This window comes from Lepidochelys kempii, chromosome 7 (assembly GCF_965140265.1).
Source record: "Lepidochelys kempii isolate rLepKem1 chromosome 7, rLepKem1.hap2, whole genome shotgun sequence".
Taxonomy (NCBI): Eukaryota; Metazoa; Chordata; order Testudines; family Cheloniidae; genus Lepidochelys; species Lepidochelys kempii.
Window position 1 is genome coordinate 58,742,910 of NC_133262.1, and position 18,842 is coordinate 58,761,751.

The 18,842-nt window shown below is 45.6% G+C and overlaps 2 protein-coding genes across 5 annotated transcripts in view; both read right to left on the minus strand.

Moving 5' to 3' along the window:
• The window catches only part of LOC140914653 (tyrosine-protein phosphatase non-receptor type 20-like), an 80,748-nt gene extending 64,988 nt beyond the window's left edge, over positions 1 to 15,760 (minus strand). For 2 of the 4 annotated variants that reach the window (XR_012159933.1, XM_073353032.1), the window contains exons 1-7: positions 15,712 to 15,760; positions 14,147 to 14,299; positions 10,366 to 10,551; positions 8,905 to 9,061; positions 5,135 to 5,345; positions 2,618 to 2,721; positions 559 to 657 (exon numbers count right to left, since the gene is read on the minus strand). Coding sequence is in view for 3 of the 4 variants with exons in the window: in XM_073353032.1 (XP_073209133.1) it covers positions 559 to 657; positions 2,618 to 2,721; positions 5,135 to 5,345; positions 8,905 to 9,061; positions 10,366 to 10,551; positions 14,147 to 14,299; positions 15,712 to 15,714 (913 nt within the window). In the remaining variant the exon portion in view is untranslated. Of the gene's footprint in view, positions 1 to 558; positions 658 to 2,617; positions 2,722 to 5,134; positions 5,346 to 6,994; positions 7,037 to 8,904; positions 9,062 to 10,365; positions 10,552 to 14,146; positions 14,300 to 15,711 lie in introns of those variants that run through there. The other 2 variants (XM_073353033.1, XM_073353034.1) reach the window with 2 other exon arrangements.
• Positions 15,761 to 15,967: 207 nt separating this feature from the next.
• The window catches only part of FRMPD2 (FERM and PDZ domain containing 2), a 49,429-nt gene continuing 46,554 nt past the window's right edge, over positions 15,968 to 18,842 (minus strand). The window contains exons 10-12 of the mRNA XM_073354755.1: positions 17,676 to 17,747; positions 16,891 to 16,986; positions 15,968 to 16,104 (exon numbers count right to left, since the gene is read on the minus strand). Of these exons, the coding sequence (XP_073210856.1) occupies positions 16,057 to 16,104; positions 16,891 to 16,986; positions 17,676 to 17,747 (216 nt within the window). The 3' untranslated portion in view covers positions 15,968 to 16,056. The remainder of the gene's footprint in view (positions 16,105 to 16,890; positions 16,987 to 17,675; positions 17,748 to 18,842) is intronic.

Here is an 18,842-nt window from a genome sequence, read left to right on the forward strand (position 1 = left end):
ATGCATTCGTGTCACATGTTGGTATTAAGTGCTAAACAAAAAAAAAAATCACATTTCCTAGGTGACAGATGTCTGTCCAGAACCTAGCACTTTTGGTTCTACACCCAATGCCTACCCCATTAGTCCACCACAAACTTCTGTGTGTTGGTTACACCTGCTGAAAAACAGTGGCTAAATAATGATGCTTTGCCATTTTTAACCTGTAGACCTCAAAGTGCTATGCAAAAGTTGGCAGTCACATGGAATCAGCAAGATCAAGGAAGCTACCAACTTGCCCAATTTCACATAGCAAATATCTTTGGATAGAGACAAATTGCAACGTTTCTGTAACTGCTGATACCCAACCTGGAAACAGCTTATCTTGTTCACCAGATTTATTTTTCTAAATAGTTGTCTAAAAACTGTATTGAAAGAAAGAAAGAAAGAAAGAAAGAAAGAAAGAAAGAAAGAAAGAAAGAAAGAAAGAAAGAAAGAAAGAAAGAAAGAAAGAATCTAAAGGCCTATATACATGCTCGGACAGTCCTGGTAACAAACATACCATTCATACCCCTTACTCACCAAAGCCATTTTTAGGATCTCGTTTTAAAGTGACACAAATGATTTCTCTTTCTAATCCAGCCAGCATATTCTCTCTTTGACTGATTGGGGAACCTGGGACTGCAGAAACAAAACAGCTGGAATAAACAGACAAGTGCAGACAAGGGGAGGACATGACATTCTTTGACCATTCGGGTGTTTAGAAGTTAAGATGCTTAATTTCAACATCATTATTCCCTTTTTTACATTAATATGCTGCAGATGAGAGGTGCTAGATGGAGAGCCCTGGAGACTGGCATCCTGTATGTATCTACAGAACGGGTAAGCACTACAGTGCAAGCTTCCCCGACAATGTCCCACCTATGCATATTTCCCCTCACTTGGAGGGACCACTTCTATTTAGACAGTCAGGGACCACCTTTTGTTCTGGGTTTGTACAGCACAAGATGTCCCAGTCCATGACTGGGGCTCCTAGGCGCTACTGAAATACACCTAAAAATGTACAGTGCCTGGCACAGTGGGGGCCTGGTCCATGACTGGTGCTATGATAATACAAAGAATAAATAGCAGTAAGGGGGCTGGGCCAGGCAGGGATCTTTACAGGAGTTTATGGGAATTAAGTATCCAAATCCCACTACGCCTAAGGCCTGGGGTCATAAAAGACATTTAGGTTTTGCAAAAAGAACAGGAATACTTGTTGCACCTTAGAGACTAACAAATTTATTAGAGCATAAGCTTTCGTGGGCTACGGCCCACTTCATCGGATGCATAGAATGGAACATATAATAAGAAGATATATATATATACACACATATACATACAGAGAAGGTAGAAGTTGCCATACAAACTGTAGGAGGCTAATTAATTAAGATGAGCTGTTATCAGCAGGAGAAAAAAACTTTTGTACTGATAATCAAGATGGCTGATTATCACTACAAAAGTTTTTTTCTCCTGCTGATAATAGCTCATCTTAATTAATTAGCCTCTTACAGTTTGTATGGCAACTTCCACCTTCTCTGTATGTATATGTGTATATATATATATATCTTCTTACTATATGTTCCATTCTATGCATCCGATGAAGTGGGCCGTAGCCCACGAAAGCTTATGCTCTAATAAATTTGTTAGTCTCTAAGGTGCCACAAGTACTCCTGTTCTTTTTGCAGATACAGACTAACACGGCTGCTACTCTAAACCTGTCATTTAGGTTTTTCTACACTCAGCATTGCAACACCTAGCAGATTTAGCAGCCGAAGTCCCATCGATTGTCAATGGGATTTTGGCTGCCATCCCTGTTGAAAATGAGATGTCGGCTTCTAAATTAGTTAGGCATTGCCATGCCGAGTGCAGAAACGCCAAAGCGCTTTCTCAAATCGGGGCCTTCATCTCCATGCCCTTCCTGCTGGCCGGTGCTGTCATGGGATCCAAACAGCACCAGTTGTGGCTATGGCTTTTTGGTTGGAGTCATCCGTCGTACCACGTCACTTACTGCAATGTGGACATTGAAAATGTGGCTCTGCTCTGAAAAGGGGCTGTGTAAAAATGACAGCTTCGTCTTCATCAGATCTGCCCTGGCATGTGTGAGAGTCAGAGCTGCTGATTTCAGTGTCTAACATCGGTTTCTATGGCTTTTTACTCCTGCAGTGCCAGCACAGGCATAGAAGGGGGAGCTGCGTTCTCTGCGATCTCGTGCATCAACTACAGAAATGTTGTTATATTTCCATTGGAAGGCCAAATTCCGCTCTCACTAACACCTGTGCCACCTCATGTCAGGCCTTTAGATACAGCTAAGCAACCTCACTGAAGACAATGGGGCATCACTGGAAGAATAGCTTGGTCTGCTGGGCCCTTATTACTAGTGTCAATGAAGGGGAAATAAAGAACCCAGCTTGAGTCGCTGAGCCCAGGGTTAATTTGCAGGCCTGGACGTGAGAACAACGATCTTTTACATTGTAAAGTGAGTACATCTGATCTGCTATCATTGAGATGCGATGAACCTTGAGCCCCATGGTGCCAGTTGTTATGTTTCCTTTTCAGATCACTGCAGAACTCCGAGTGCATCACAATCTAGCATACTCACTGCGGGCTGTATTCGGAGTTGAATGGATAGAGAGATAGTCATAGCTCCGTTGTTTTTCATTCAAACTAATGTGTACTTCTGACTGGGACAATCCAGAGTAAGAGCTAGAAGCAACAAAGAAGACTGACATTAATGTAACAAATAGACAGCAGCACTCTCCATCTTCAAAAAACTTTCCAAAGCAGGTCAGAGCCAAGATGAGAACAGAGAAATTCCTGGCTCCGGACATATGCTCAGGCCACTAGATCTCCTTATCAGAGAAGGCTGGGCTTAGTCTGGCTGGCATTAGCTTTCAATTGATATCCACTACTCAACCGTTCATTAAAGGACTGCTATGGGGTGTCCACCCCACACAAGCCCTGAGCGGGTTAATGTTGGCCCGAAGCAGCCAGTTAATCTTGGATGCTGCACCTGGAGGGGAACCAGGAATTGCTAAGCTTGAATGGCAGGTAAAGCCCAGCCCGGGGAGGAGCTGGGCTAGGAGTGTAAAGCCAGGAAGTGAGAGCAGAAAGGAGATCTGCAGTCACTCCCTAGATGGAAAGGGAACTGGCCAGGGACAAGAAGAAGATCCATGGGAGAGTACACCCTGGGGTCCTGCCCTGGACTGGGGGGTCCTGCGAAAGGCCAAGAAGGGAAGCAGAGGAAGCTCCCAGAGATAGGCAAGGAGATAGACAGTTGGGGTAGAAGGGGTCTGGGGAAACAGCAACAGGGTCTGAGATCTGGATTGCTACATATATGGTCCCTGGGCTGGAACCCTTAGGAGCAAGCAGGCCTGGGTTCCCTTACCAGCCACTGGGAAAATGATACCAAACCTCAAGTCAGAATGGAAGACTGCCTGAAACAGCATACAGACAGTTTGTCTGGTGGGACTCTGTTACCCTGGAATGGGGGGCTCTATAGTGATCCTCTCTCTTCTAGGCTTTGTTCTACTTCATAGCACTTCAAATGGCATTCAAATCTCTTAAAGGCCTCAGGAGCCTTGTGCAGCTACAGCAACCACCCACACACTGGTGCATGTAGTAATGTCAATGAAAGGAGAAGTTCTCATTCTGTTTTCTATGTACTGCACCTTTAAACATAGAATCATAGAAGGACGGGAAGGGACTGAGTCCCCAGCACTGAGGCAGGACTAAGTATTATCTTGACCATCCCTGACAGGTATTTCTCTGACCTGTTCTTAAAAACCTCTAATGACAGAGATTCCACAACCTCCCTAGGTATTTTATTTCAGAGCTTAACTACTTGACAGTTAAGAAGTTTCTCCTGAGGTCCGAACTAAACCTCCCTTGCAATTTAAGCCCATTGCTTCTTGTCCTGTCCTCAGTGGATCAGGAGAACAATTTAAATAACAATTTACGCTCCTCTTTATAACAACATTTTATGTATTTGAAGACTGTTATGTCCTCACTCCGCCTTCTCATCTCCAGACTAAACACACTACCCTTGTTCATTCAGGCCAAATGCTACCTGTCACAGAGGAGACACACACACACTGTGCTTTCTCATGAAGACTTCACTTTTGTTCTCTCTTTTTTTCATTGTTTCCCTTAATCCAAAATGAAAGGCATTCAGTCTGAAAGTAAATGGGTTGCTTTTTGTGTCTGGAAACAAACATGACACCAGTTCTGACTCAAGTTCTTACTTGTTAGATTGTTCTCTCTTTGTCTTCCTCTGTGTATGTACAGCACCTAACCCAATAGAGAACCCATCCTGATGGGTGTGGCCTTTGGGCGTGAACACAATACAAATATTAACAAAGGGCACAGGCTAGCTCTGAAATAAGGGGCCTGAAAGAAGTCTGCAGTGACCTGAAACAAAATAGTTAATTTCAGCCCAAATGGCAGCAAAGCCTAGGGACACTGTTATTATGACTAGACCATGTGATGTAGAGCAGGAAACTGGTGCTAAACAAATAAGTCCCCTGCCCAGGGCACAAGCTGGTAGAGAAGAGGACAGCACAGGAGCAAGGCAGTGGGTCATCACTTTAGGTGGAATGCCTCACAAGTTAACATCTGAAGGGAGAGGATGCACTTTGGTGGAAGCATATTGTGAAATGGGGTTGTATGACACTACAGAAAAGGCCAAGTAACTTTAACCACACAAGTCCAGGCTATCATACTGGCAGAGTTCCCACCGTACTCTATATAGAATACGCACACATGAGACCTCTCTCTTTGCCTTTATTAACTTAACAATAAAATATAAACCTCAACCTAAGTTTTCTCCTAAATTTGGCTGCTTTCTAGGGTTTCTCACTACAGGACCTCTTCTGTGTCTGCTGCTAGTCCCCTCTGGCTCAGAGATTTTCAAACCTTTATATGCTCCAGGATTGGAGCTAATAGGACCCTCCTGGTCTGACATCAGAGTAAATCAGCAAAAGTAACACTGCACCTCCATGCAGGGTTCTAGAATCTGACCCTGTCAGACAAAGGTTTTAGGTAATAAATACACGCCCAGTTGTTGAGCCAACATCTGCTTTTTAGTCCCATTCAGAGGAAAAAGCCAATTTAAACTCACCTGCCTAGATTGCTTTTGTCCCCGATCCCATTGTTGGTTTCCACACTGAGGTTATCGCAAGACTTGCTCATCATCCCAGCAGACATGTGCTCCAGGTTGGCCCCGTACAGGACATTTTCTGAGCAGGACAGTCTCTGAATCAGGGCAAGATGTTCGTGCTGAGTTGCATAAGCAGAATTTGATTTGACTATTTCCATAAACTTGTTGTCCTCTGAGGGAGAAGGGCGAATGAGAAAAAGATAAATCCACTGACTTTCTTCCAGCCTTTTATGTTCAGAACTGCTTTCTGTCTAGCCTTTTCAACATGCCAGCCTTACAAAAAGCCTGACATTATCTATAGTTGTTCTGATATTCCTAAAACTATCAAGAAGCTGGAGTGTGAGAAAGGGTTTTCAAGCATTTTCTATTATATCATAGGAGATATTGTGTTTTTCATTTGGATTTGGCTTTCATTCATGTGAACTTTTCTGCAAATTCAGTCTCCACCAAGGAAGATGCAGTGTGCAGCCCCATTAAACCTGAATGCATTTCTGAAATGTACATTTAACAAATCTGTCAATGGAACTGGAAGGTTCTGTCTGCAGAGGTCTGGAGCAGCTGTGATCAGCTGATGCTCACCTGTGTCATGGGCCACCAGCCCAACACAACACATGTGTATCTGAGGAGACATGCTCCCACGACATCAGAGAGGGATCAGGGAGTGGGTCCTCAGCACCTGCACACTCTGTACTGGTGAAGAAGGGACTATTTTGGTGGCAGTGAACGACATCTAACTTCACACCTCTAAGAGAAACCACCAATTCCTTGTTGATAGCCAGATTTGGGGGCAGCAATAAAGGGGTCGGAGAAGAGTCATAAGAATGACTGAAAGATTAGAAAACATTCCTTATTATAGTGATAGACTTAATAAAGAGATGATCACGGTCTAAGTATCTACATGGCGAACAACCATTGGATAATGAGCTCTCCAATTTAACAGAGAAAGGTCTGACACACTCCAATGGCTGGAAGCTGAAGTTACACAAATTCAGACTGGAAATCAGGTGTCAATTTTTAACAGTGAGGTTCATTAACCATTGGAACAAGTTATCAAGGATTGCAGTGGATTCTCCATCACTGGCAATTATTAAATCAAGACTGGATGTTTTTTCCTAAAAGCTCTGAGCTAGGAATTATTATGGGGCAGTTCTTTGGCCCGTGTTAGGCAGGAGGTCAGACTAGATGGTCTCGGTGGTGCCTCTGCCCTGGGAATTCTATTAATCTATTTACATCCCTGCCTCCAGGCCCAATGAAAGTTAAAGCTGACGAGTCAATATTAATTTATTCAGGTTCTCTCTCAGTGGGCTGGAATACCCCTTAAAGGGGACTTGGGGGCAGCTGATAGTTAAGGACATACCTAGAAGTACAACAGAATCCCTGCTGCCATGACAATGCGGGTTGCAAGTCGGAGGGCTGGAAATCAATATGGCTGTACATTCCCCACTTCCTCCCATTTGACCCTGATCTCCAGTGCCTCTCCCTACTAGACATTTTTTTAGCCCTCTGGAATGTTGCTTTTTAGTTTCATTACACCTAGGCTGCCCGTTTCCTCAGTGGGTTTGATCAGAGGCATTTGTTAAGAGGCGTTGAAAGGGTTAACTGTCCATCTTCTCAGCAAAGTCTGAGAGTTGCCATAGTGATAGCTGAGTGGGGAGCTGCATTAAGATCTGCAGAAAATGTGGCAGATGCATCTGAGCCAGGCAACAGTAAAAGGGGAGCTCTCCTAGCCACTCGCGTGGAAGGGATTCTGCCTTGCTGGGGAAAGACCTGCACTGGGTTGCAAAGAGAGTCTAATTCTGAACAAGGGTCACTGCCACCTACCTTCAAGGAACCAATCCCATCCAGGAGGACCCACAAGGACGAGCTAACTCTGCACTCAGGATCTGCTGCCCCAGCCCATCAGGCTAATGGCTTGCACAAGACTGAACAGTCTGTGATTTTAAATGCTTGTAATCAGGGCTTGCATTATAATTTTTCTGCCTCCTAATTAATTTTGCTCCCTCATATCTTGAATGTAATCATTTTCATTACAGAATATTGTTGCTCAGCAAGCCTGATGGTGCAATTTCAGGTCTCATTTGTAGACTGATCACAGCTCTCTGGTGTTAAATCAGAAGTAAAAGGAACCCCAACAACACAGGGGGTTCCATGGACATAAGTAGGGCCCTACCAAATTCATGGTCCATTTTGGTCAATTTCACAGCCATAGGATTTAAAAAATAGTAAATGTCATGATTTCAGCTGTCTAGATCTGAAATTTCACAGTGTTGTAATTGTAGGGGTCCTGATGCAAAAAGGAGTTGTGGGGGGGTCAGAAGGATATTGTTGGGGGGGTTGCAGTGCTGCTACCCTTACTTCTGTGCTGCTGCTGGCGAGGCGCTGCTTGCAGAGCTGGGTGCCTGGCCAACAGCTGCCGCTCTCCAGCCACCCAGCTCTGAAGGCTGCACAGAAATAAGGATGGCAATACCATAACACCCCTAAAAAAACCCTGTGACACACACACACACCCCGCAACTCCTTTTTGAGTCAGGACCCCCAATTTGAGAAACACTGGTCTCCTCTCCCCCTCCCCCCATGAAATCTGCATAGTATAGGGTAAAAGCACACAAAAGACCAAATTACACGGGGACGACCAGATTTCACAGTCTGTGACGTGTTTTTCATGGCCGTGAATTTTGTAGGGACCTAGACATAAGCCTCCTTTCTGCTACTTTCTGACACCTCTGCAGAGTGATTTCCTGTTAATTAAATTGTACAAGAACTTTGTCTCCTATGAAAGAATTTTGGAAATATTAACCATTCTGTGCCCGTGATATAACCTCATTGCCCGGCATGCAACACTTCCACTTGAAAGAGGGGCAGTCTGACCTAATGGCTAGCACACTTGTATGAGAGTCAGGGTTCCTAGCTCTGCCACTGACTCACAGGGCCAAATCTGCAGCTGGCAGAAATTAGCATAACTTCATTGAAGTCAGTGGGCCAGATCCTCAGTTGGTGTGAATCAGTGTAGCTCCATTGAAATCAACAGAGGTATGTGAAACTTTGGCCAAGTTATTTCCCTCTCACCTCTGCCTCAGTTTCCCCATATATATTACATTTACCCACCTCTGCAGAATACTTTGAGAGCTGTGGATGCAGAGGGCTAATAACCCTAATAATCATAACATCATAGAAATGTCAGGCAGGAAGGGACCTGAGAAGTCATCAAGTCCAGCCCCCTGCGCTGAGACAGGACCAAGTAAACCTCACTTTTGGTCCTCACTCAGGCAAAAACTCCTAATGGACTAAATTCAGCCCTTACACAAGTAGGCACAACAGCCATTTACTGCAATGGAACATGTCTCTGCTTGCACCAGGGCTAGATCTGATCTGTTGTCCTCAAAATTCCCAGCACAGTTCCTGCAGCTAAGTATAATAAAGCTTATTTCATACCAACCAAGTTTTGTGGCACACGTCACCAGAGCACCTCCCAGTGTTAATTCAGCCTCACAGACTCCCAACCCCTGTGAGGTCAGGAAACATTACAGAGGGACAGTTGAGTCAGAGTGAGATGAACTGATTGCACAAGGCCCATGGGAAGTTTCTGGTGGAGCCAAATGGCAAACCCAGATCTGATTCCCAGCTCAGTGCCTTACCCAACCAGCATCTCTCCTCTCCTTGAGCTTCCTCCATTCCTTACCAAACCTCCCTCACCTATTCCCCGTGTGACGGACAGTATCTATGGCACTCACCGGAGGAAGCTTGCTGAAGCTGCCTGGAATACATCTGGGCATTAAATTTGTGCTGGGCAGAGCAGAGGTCCAGTATATATTTGCAAGTCTTTGCCGTGTCGGTGACGAACGTGTGTTTTTTGCCACTGAAGTTGCTTTCAATCGTGAACTTTTTTCTCTAAAGGAAATAAAAATGCACCTTTCACTTTATATTCCACCCAGGACATTTCCCAGAGGAATGCAAGGCTTGCCGATAGAATCATATTAGTTTATTCAGGCATATATCTGCCCTGGGTCTATGCTCTGAAAATGCAATGAACTCCTTCCACAACTCTGATATGGGTGAGTGGGGTGTCACTCATTTGCATTTGGGTCCTATCCTCACATCCACTGAAATCAGTGGGGTTTCTGACATGGACTTCAGTGGCAGCAGGATCAGTAGCCATCAGAAAACTTGGACCTAAGAATGATGACATTTTAGCCAGTCGGCCTGCAGACTGCAAATGCATTAAAGGGGCAAGCAGGCTAGTGGTGGGAAGGGAGTAGATGGCTGTGTGGTGATTGGCTGATACACTTCTAATGTCAGAATGCCATGGCAGGGTGGGGTGTGGTATTGCAGTCCCATAACACTGTTCATAGCACATCAGTGTATAGAGAGGCAGGGGGACAAAGAGGGATCTGGGAGAGGAAGGGACAATTGCCACAGTGACCCAATACAGTAGCAGAGGGATCAAAAAAAGAGAAAGGCAGAGAGGGAGGAGAGGAGAGGGGAGGGAGAAATGGACATGGGTTAGAGCAGCAGGCTACCAGCTGTCTGATAGAATCCCTCTGCTATGGCCCACACTGAGGGCTATGTTGGAGCCATGTGACTAGCTGATTGTTCAGTTTGGTGGCTGAATCAAAAAAGTAAAAAGTGAATTAAAAAAATAAAAAAAATTAATTTGGGGTCAAATGAAATATTTTGTTTCATTTCTGGGGTTGGTGGGGGGTGTTAACACATTTTCACATGGTTTTAGAGGATATTTTTCTCCAAGATCTGGCCTTGGAATCTATGAAAACTGGGGGAAATTCCAAAACAAAAAATTCTGACATTTCCCCACCAAAAAAACCTTTCCTCCCTCCCCCAACTGAAATCGGCTCAAATTTGTGAACTGTTTTGGTTGACTTCAATTTGCATTTTTGTCCAAAAAAGGTTTTACACAAATAATGTTCCTCAGGTCTAGGTTATGCAGTCCTACAGGGGGTGAACATCAGCTCCTAGAAGTGGGTTAGACCTCAAGATCCAACCATCACTGAGCATTGGGATGCTCAGAACCCCACAGCTGGATCCCAATGTTTTTTGAACTGGGTCAAAAATGGGCATGTCTTGTGCCTAATGATTCTGAGCATGGCTCTGAAGTAGATGTCTGTATTTACCAAAGGAACAGACCGAGGGGAGTAACCCAGTGTGGACGGGTAAGGGTTCATTGGGATCACACTCACATGAGCTGAAATCCTCTCCATTTCCCTCCATTGAAATCTTAAACTGGCAATTCTGGTGTGGTTTTTCATCTCGTACACAATGATGCCCTTGGCACAGATTCCCAGGACAGTGTCCCCTCCAGCTGCCTTCTTCTCTTGGGACACCCGATGGAACAGCACCCCATACTCCGGGAGTTGCTGAGTCACCTTTTCAGAGAGGAAGAGGGGTGCACTTACTCAGCGTTATGTGCAATCCATGCTAAATATCACACAGAGCCCAGTGCTGTGATCCAAGGATGTGAGCAGAAAGCAGCAAATCCAAAGGGAACCAAGGCAGATGATGAGCAGGGGAGATAGGGAGCAGTGACTCCCCTGTGTACTCCCACGCTCTTTAAGTCTTGGAAACCCATTCAAAATTCTTGTCCCAGCTCTCCCACTGACTCACCATCTGATCTAGGGGATGTCATGTCACCTCTCCCTGCCTCAGTTTCTTATCTGTAAAATGACCATAACCCTTCCCCTCCTGCCTCACAGGGGAGGCTGTGAGGACTCGTTACTTGTCTGTACAGTGCTCTGACAATTACAATGGATGCATGTGCTCAGTATCACTGCTATTTAGACACAGTGCAGATTCCTGAGCAGAAGTCTGCTTGGGGGTTAATGCCGCTCCACAAACATTCAGTTTTGTTCCTTCCCACCTTCTTCTCCAGGTCTTTGTTCCCCTGATCAAACTAAGATACAAAATGCAGCAAACACACTGATAGTGCTAAAACTGCTAAGAGATGGGTATCAGGAGTCAAGGCTGCCCGGGCACTATGTGCTTGTGGGATTTGTTTTATGCATCGTAAAGAATCTCTGGAAATCTTAGCATCAAGGAAAAAACAGTTCTCTGCCTTCCATAATCTCACTCGGAGCTACTGCCCCACAGTTCTTCTTTCTTTTTTAAAAAAAATATACATTACAAGCTACTGACTCACCAGGAAGCTTCAGCTCTGGGGCTCGCTAAATTGTAATTAAAGTGCAGGCCAAGCCTGACAGCAGCTTTGGAAAGAGAAATTTGGTTCCCACCAGGACTCCACCAAATTCCAGAGCAGTTGTTCAGATCCATGCCCTTCCTGCACAAGGCTCAGCTCCAGGGGAATGGGAGCAGTGCTTCAAGGAGCCAGCACTGCAGCCGGGGGGACCAGCACTGTCCCTGCCCTGGAGCTAGGTATGCAGGCTGGAGTAGAGTAGGAGAAGCACCCAATTGTCCTCTTATTCTACAAGCCCTCCCCCAACATCTCTACACCTCCTCACCCTGCCACAACATGTTGAATAATCATTCTGTGACCCAAATCCCACAATCCCTTCCAAAGGGCTGGTGGGATATGGAAAGCCACAGGGTGATTTTTTCATCCATTTTGTGAGTTGCAGGCCAAAGCAACGCTGAGAACTTGTGATCTAGTTCACTCTCCGGCAGGCCAATCCAGCCTCTTAGCCCAAGCTTCTCAAAAGATTTTGGGAGACGAAAAATGAGTCACTTTAAAGGGGCCTGGTTTTCAGATTGTGCTCAGCGTCTGTCCTCTGAGAATCAGGACCCTTTACAGTGGGTTGAGCTGGGCACCCAAAATCTGAGGCCTTCAAAACCAATAGCCAAATCTTGGCCTTAGTCTTTAAATCCCGTTTCATATTTGGAGGAAGAATTTGCATGTCCTCGCTTTATGCACTAACTTTCTCACCATGTGTATGGCATGTTGGTGACACTTTATACAGATGTAGTCATTGAAACACAAACTAACAGAGCTACTTTTTTTCATTGGGTTTGCTATGCATGATGGGATGGCCATTAAATATCACCAAGAAAACTAATACTATGAGAATCAACAAACAACATGAAACACCCGGAATACTTTCTGCAGCTAATGGAGAAGAGGTCTGGTAGTTCATGTATCTTGGCAGCACTGTAAGTACAACAGGTGGAACAGATGAAGACATAAAGCCAAAACAGTGAAAGCCAGACATGCCTTTGTAACTCTAAAGCTGACCTAGAGAAACAGAAATCTTGCCTCCAAACTAAACTTTGAAGATTTAACACCATTTTAAAATCGGTCTTATGATATTGTGCAGAAACTTGGAGACTTATTAAGACCTTGCTATCTATACTCCAAGTTCTCATAAACAGCTGCCTCAGATAAATCCTCAGTATCAGATGAAAAAAATCACAAATGAAGAACTCTGAAGGACGACGAAACAGAAGCCAATCAGACAGGAAATTATGGAACGAAAATTGAGATGGCTTGGACACACAGGGAGGAAAGACCGAATAACATAACAAGACGTGTTGGACTGGAACTCTCAGGGCAAGAGGGAACGAGGTAGACCAAGGATAATATGGAAAGACACAGTAGAAGCAGAACTGAAACCTATCAAAATGACATGAGAAGATGCTAAGACGGCTGTAGGAGACCTGCAAAGATGGAAGGCCCTACGCTCCACATGGAATGGAGTGGCAGAAGAGAGAGAGCGAAATCAGCCCATCTAATCAATTCCAGTGACAGTGTTAGACAATAAACTAACACAATTAAGTAGCAATTCAGCTGAACTGATTATATAAATAAAGGCATGTGTCACTGCAGGAAAATGGCTAATGTTCAGAGAAGCTCTGATCTCAGATATTTCAGAGGTAAGGGGAGGGAGAAGACAAGTTAAAAATCACACACACACACACACACAGATAACTCACACCTAGACAAACAGTGGTGTTGTAGCCATGTTGGTCCCAGGATATCAGAGAGACAAGGTGGGTCAGGTAATATCTTTTATTGGACCAACTTCTGTTGATGAGAGAGACAAGCTTTCGAGCTACACAGGGGCTCTCCTCCAGGTCTGGGAACAGTACCCAGAGTGTCACAGCTAAATACAAGGTCGAACAGAGAGTTCATTCACTGCAACAATGGGGAGGAAGTTGCAGGAATGGACCCCAGAGCAACTAAAATTTTCCCAAAGAGAGGATCCTGCTATCAGGAGAGTCTGTGATTGGAAAATCAGCTGGCAAATGCAGTAACCCTGGAGAGTAGCATTCCCTCACACTACCACAGTGAAAGCTTTCTGGCCACAATGGGAAAGCTTGGAGATGAAATATTGTATAGGAGATAGGAGAAACTAGCATATGATGGATACAGGTACAAGATGGATCTAGTTGTACCAGATACATTGAAAAAGGAGGTTCTGAGGCAGTACTGGGTTTACAATGGCACCAATGGCCCACACTCGGAAGGGGCCCATTATGGTTGCCAGGCAGAAGCACCAGAAGCTCCCTAGAAGTGTGGGGGCCACCAGACCTGGACCGTAGTCCCACCCCCACTCCACCCCTCCCCCTGAGGCCCCACCCAGTCTTTGCTCCCTTCTAAGGCCCCGCCCATGCTCCACCTGAGGCCCCATCCCCATTCAGCCTCTATCCCTGAGGCCCCATCCGCTGCTCACTCCTCTCCGCCCCCTGTTCCGTGCCACGTCACTCGCACTTAAGGCAGGAGAAAAGTTGGAGTGCATAGCAATAGAGTAACCGCAATCAGCCTTTAGGTGTCTTGTCAGTTTATCCATAACTCTGAATGTCCTGATTTTTCCATGGTTGCTTTGCTAACTCCAATGTCTTTGAAAGGATTTCTATCCCTAACCTGCCGATACGTACTCTCAGCTTGCACAGATGTTCTGCCACCTTTCTGATGTTGTATCAGACTGGCGACAGGGAAACGACAGCCCGAGGAGAAAGAGACAGGGCCCTTCTGCAAAATAAATAAATAAAGTTGGATGCATTGGAGGATACCCTTAAAAATTCCAGCTCGGCTTCATCTTCAAAGAGGGAGTGGTTCATGCGGTGCAGCTTGGCGAGTTCTCGCTGTATGGACTCCAGGGTCATTTTCTCTATCCGGCTCACGGGAACGTAGTCTTCAACGCGAAAATAGTTCTTCCCATGCATCTTCAGGAGGGAAACAGAGAAACGAGAGGGGGAAAGGTTAGTTCCCAAGGCGCTGTAGATAGGGCTGAAAATGCAGTTCATGCAAAAGCGGAAGAGCTGTCGAAGGGAAGGTGCAGCGATCTCCAGCGTGCAACATCACACATGGCGTGGGGCCCCATTCTGGCTTTTGCTGCTGGAGGCGTGCCAGGAGGGACGGCATGCAGAGCCATAGCGGGCAGACGCAAGGAGACTGCCTCAGGGGAGTGTGAGGAGCACGGCTTCTCACATCCACTGCACAAGTGTGTAGCATCTCTCTCCCGCATGCCTGCCTCTGGGTACTAACTGGTTCATGAGGCGAGAGGCTCTGGCTTCCATTGCTCTTGGAGCACGATTAGTTCTGTGTCAGCTGGCCCCCAACATGCTTTCAGGAAACTAGCCCCATTCTGTCTGGCTCCTGTGCAGGTGTTCTTGGGAGAGGGAGAAAGAGATGTCCCCTGCCCTTCTTCTCCCTTTCCTTCCCCAAGACAACTGCACAAGACAATGCAGAATATAGCCTACACTGTAGTCTGGAAACTCTATCTATATTGTCCAGTGTACATAGCAACGTGTAGTGCCTCTGTTCCCTGTGTACTGCATCTTTAAATTCTAAAATTGCCTGTGGCCAGAGACAGCAGCCATTCTGTTCTCTGACTTGCTGCAGCTGTTAGAGAGGAGGACAACACTCCCAGTGAGATCCCTATCATGGGTACTTTATTTCTGTTCTTTCTTGACTTTTATATTAGATTAAGGAAAACAACAACAGAGACTGAGAGCCAGATCCTCAGATGGCATGAATCAATGTAATTTCACTTCAGGTGATGGAGCCACACCAGTTGGAGATCTGGCCCTGGACTTAAACATCTGCTCTTTTGATATGAAAAAAACATCAATTATTACACCCAGGGATTGGACAACTGGTTCAGAAATATCTTCACTGACATCCCTGTACCTTTGCCTATTCCTACAACCCAGCCCAAATGGCAACATTTAGAAGGGGCTCAAATGTTCAATTTCTACCTCTTCCTTATTTTTTCATCTCTGCAAACCCCTTCTGCGCTTCTGAGTTGTATCCATGGCTGGAATTACTCTGGAGATATTCTGGGATTTCTGGCCTTACCATGCAAGCAGGAAGTACCAGGAATCTCCCAAGAAGGACCAGTCTCCAAGATTTCCAGCCAAGCTTGGCAGATTCATGAGTGCTGCATAGTCAGGCAAACTTTAGGGACAACTAATCTGAACTTGAAATGTGAATCCTTTGGGGTTCACTCACTCTATTGAGAAATGCCAGCAGAACTGAAGTCAAGGTGCCATTTAACTTGCATCTTAACTGTAAGTGATGGGGAAAACCACACAGGCTGATGGCGGACACCTCTGAGAAGAGGTGTATTATTTACCATACCTCGGGAGCATAATTTCCAAGTTCTGCCTGCAAGGCTAAAGCACCTAACTGCAGGGAGGTCTCGTCATTGCAGTACAGCCGCTCCTCCAGAATATCTTTACGAAGCTGCAGGTAAAACTGATGCCTTGTCAGACCATGTCTGAAAAACAAGAGAGACTGGGACTGTCACAAGAGCTTCGAACCCCAAAATTAAATGCCACCTTCCTCTTTGGCTGCCGACAGAACCCTGGCACTTACTGGATGGTGTTAAAGTGGTTGACGAAGAATTTTATCCTCAGAAAGAGCGTGAAGTTAATGATGAAGGTTTTCTTCTTGGGTTGGTCGTTCCAACCTTCTGGGGCTACTTTGTAGAGTTTAGTCTCATCGTCCAAAAAGAAAAACTCTTTACCTGAAATGAGAATTTGAGGTTCCGTGATGAGCGAAGCAGAAGGAGACCATCTGATAGAGCAGAATTCCACTGCTTTTCATCCACCCCTTCAGCAGATTGCCAGGAAGGGCTCAGAGAGTCACAGACCACCCTGCCCTCCATGATGGTTATTCATGGCTTATTCTACCCTGGAAATACCCAGGATAACTCTCTGTACAGCTAGCCAGATGTTTGACTAGGCCCTATGTTGACACTCAAGAAGTGGGGAGGGCATAAAGAGACCCTGACACTTCACACAATCCTCATGCTCTGAGTACAAGGACTGCTCCCCACCAGCTCTTCGTGGGTGCTAGCCACTCCAAAGGGCCTTTTAAGGGGAGTAGCTGAGACTGCACTTCCCCACCAGACGAGGAAGCTTTTGGAGGCATGTGGCCTGCCTGAAGCACAGAGCTTCCTGGAACTCCTGATGAGGCAACATGGCTCTGCCCTACCTCAGGATAAGTCTGGGTCTAAGGCCTTATCTACACTGAGATCGCATAGCTCCACTGGTGCACACTCCTGCAGTGGACACAGTTTACACCAGAGGGGCTTAATCCTGTTTGAAACTGAACTTCTAAAATGCCTTCCACCTGAGGATCTCAAAAGGTTCCACTCACACTCATCAGTACAGATTAGCATGACTCCTATAGTCATGAGCCACTGTGCAGCCACTAGACATGGCCATGTACCTTTCAGGTAAGCTAAGCCGAAGTAGAAATGTTCCACCAGGTTCGCGTAGGCCATGGCTGTATTGAAGACATCTCTCACCTTCGATTTGATGTCACATTTCACCTCGAGGCACTGCCCGCTGAGCAGAATCACATTGAGGTCCCTTTGAGACAAATAGGATTTCCCTTTTTTAGTCTGAAAACACAAACCAGAGAGTTGAGAATGAGTGCCGTGTTCATGCAGAAACACCTGCCAGATTCCTGGTCTCTGGGTGTCCTGGTCCCATGGCCAGCCGACAGGAATCAGCTGCAAGGCCTGCTGCTGCCTAGTCATGTCACAAGCATTGTAAACTTTTCGAAAATGTATGGAGTCCCCAGGCACACAACCAACCATTTCCAGACAGCGTCTGGGGTTCTTTCAAGTTGGACCTGGGTTTCCAGTACTTGTTTATTTCATAACTCTGATATTCCTGTCAGGATTTTTACCACAACATCCCTGCTATGCACTCTCAGCTTTAGCTCCAGCTTAATGAAGTTTTTTGTCTGGGAAGTACACTACAGGTGTTCACTGCTTTAGCATAGGCAGCATAGTGTACATGATGTGCTGGGTAATCTCAGAGGACATCTATCCACCTCCCCAAAGTTTTGCATCAGAATGGCTTTCCCTAACTGAGGCTTGATGGATGCTCCATCAGTTTCACTCTAACCACAGGACGTAGCAATGTGAGGTGCTCACCTGTCTTTAGGGTCTCATTATGCTATCTCTATAGGACTCTCATCACAGGGAAAACTGGCCTGGGAATTAAAGGCAGGTCTTACAGGTTAGCATGGAGATTTAATTTAAGAGTCACCAGATCAGGCCAAAATTCCAAACATTATATTTACCATGATGGATCCAGGCAGTTGTAAGGTCACTGGTGGTTCACTGGACAGAATGATAAATTCTGGCCCTGAAAACTGGGAAGAAGCAATTTAGAAAGTTAATAAAATGATTCATTCATATTATGAAGATCCCAGCTCTCTCTCTACATACACCCAGCAAAGCAGGGATATGAACCTGGCTTTTCTACATTGCAGGTAAGTCCCTGACCTCCAGGCTATTGGCTATAGCAGGGAGCAGCTTGCTCCCTCATTTTGCACAAAAAAGCTCCAGTTTCAACCTGCTGCAGAAATGGAAAGTTTTTGAATTCTCAAAATTGTTTGTAGGCTGGGAAAGCCCTGCTGAGCCCTACCCTTTACACTTCTCCAGCGGCCAAAAGGGGTGGGACCAGCTTAGGCAGCCCTGAGTCCCCCACTCCTGGGCATTCCCTGGCAGAGAGTCATGCTAGAGCGGTGCAGGGGCTTAGGAGTGACCTGTTTGAGTGTACTGGGTATTGTTAAACAATTCCAGGATTGGGATTATCAAACAATCCCTCTGACTCTATAGAACTATCCAGAGAAGCACAATAGATTTTCTATCTTTCCTTCACTATTGTTTTATACTTATACTGTCAGCTGTTTGGGGCAGAGACGATCTTTTTGTGCTGCGTATGGACAGCACCCAGTGCACTGGGGGCCGGTTCATGACTGGGGGCTCTGAGGTGCTACTGTAATATAAACAGTAGATAAATAATAGCTTGCTTTTCTCTTGCAAAGTGTTTTATTGTGCGATTATTGGATTCCAATTACGAATCTGACCACACACAAAAAAGGTAACACTATTAAAATCTAAATTCCCCTGAAGAACAATTATTTTTCTCTCTCTAACAAGCTCCAAGTGCTGACACGGGTGGCTCTTGATCTTCAAAGCCCTGCCACTGCTCAGGCCCAAGACAGGAGGGAATTTGAATTCTCTGGGAGCAGCAGCACTGATTTGAAAGACAGAAGAAAGAGGACCACAGCAGCAGCCCAAGGGGCGACGCAAGCAGCCACAAGCTTGAGTCGCTTAGAGGAAGACTGAAGACTGGGCTTGGCATGAAAGAAATAAAGTGACCTGCAAAGGAGACCTAAAAGAGAAGTATATTTCCCAGCTCCACAGAAATCTGCTTGCCAGATTTTTGCTGCAGCGTTATG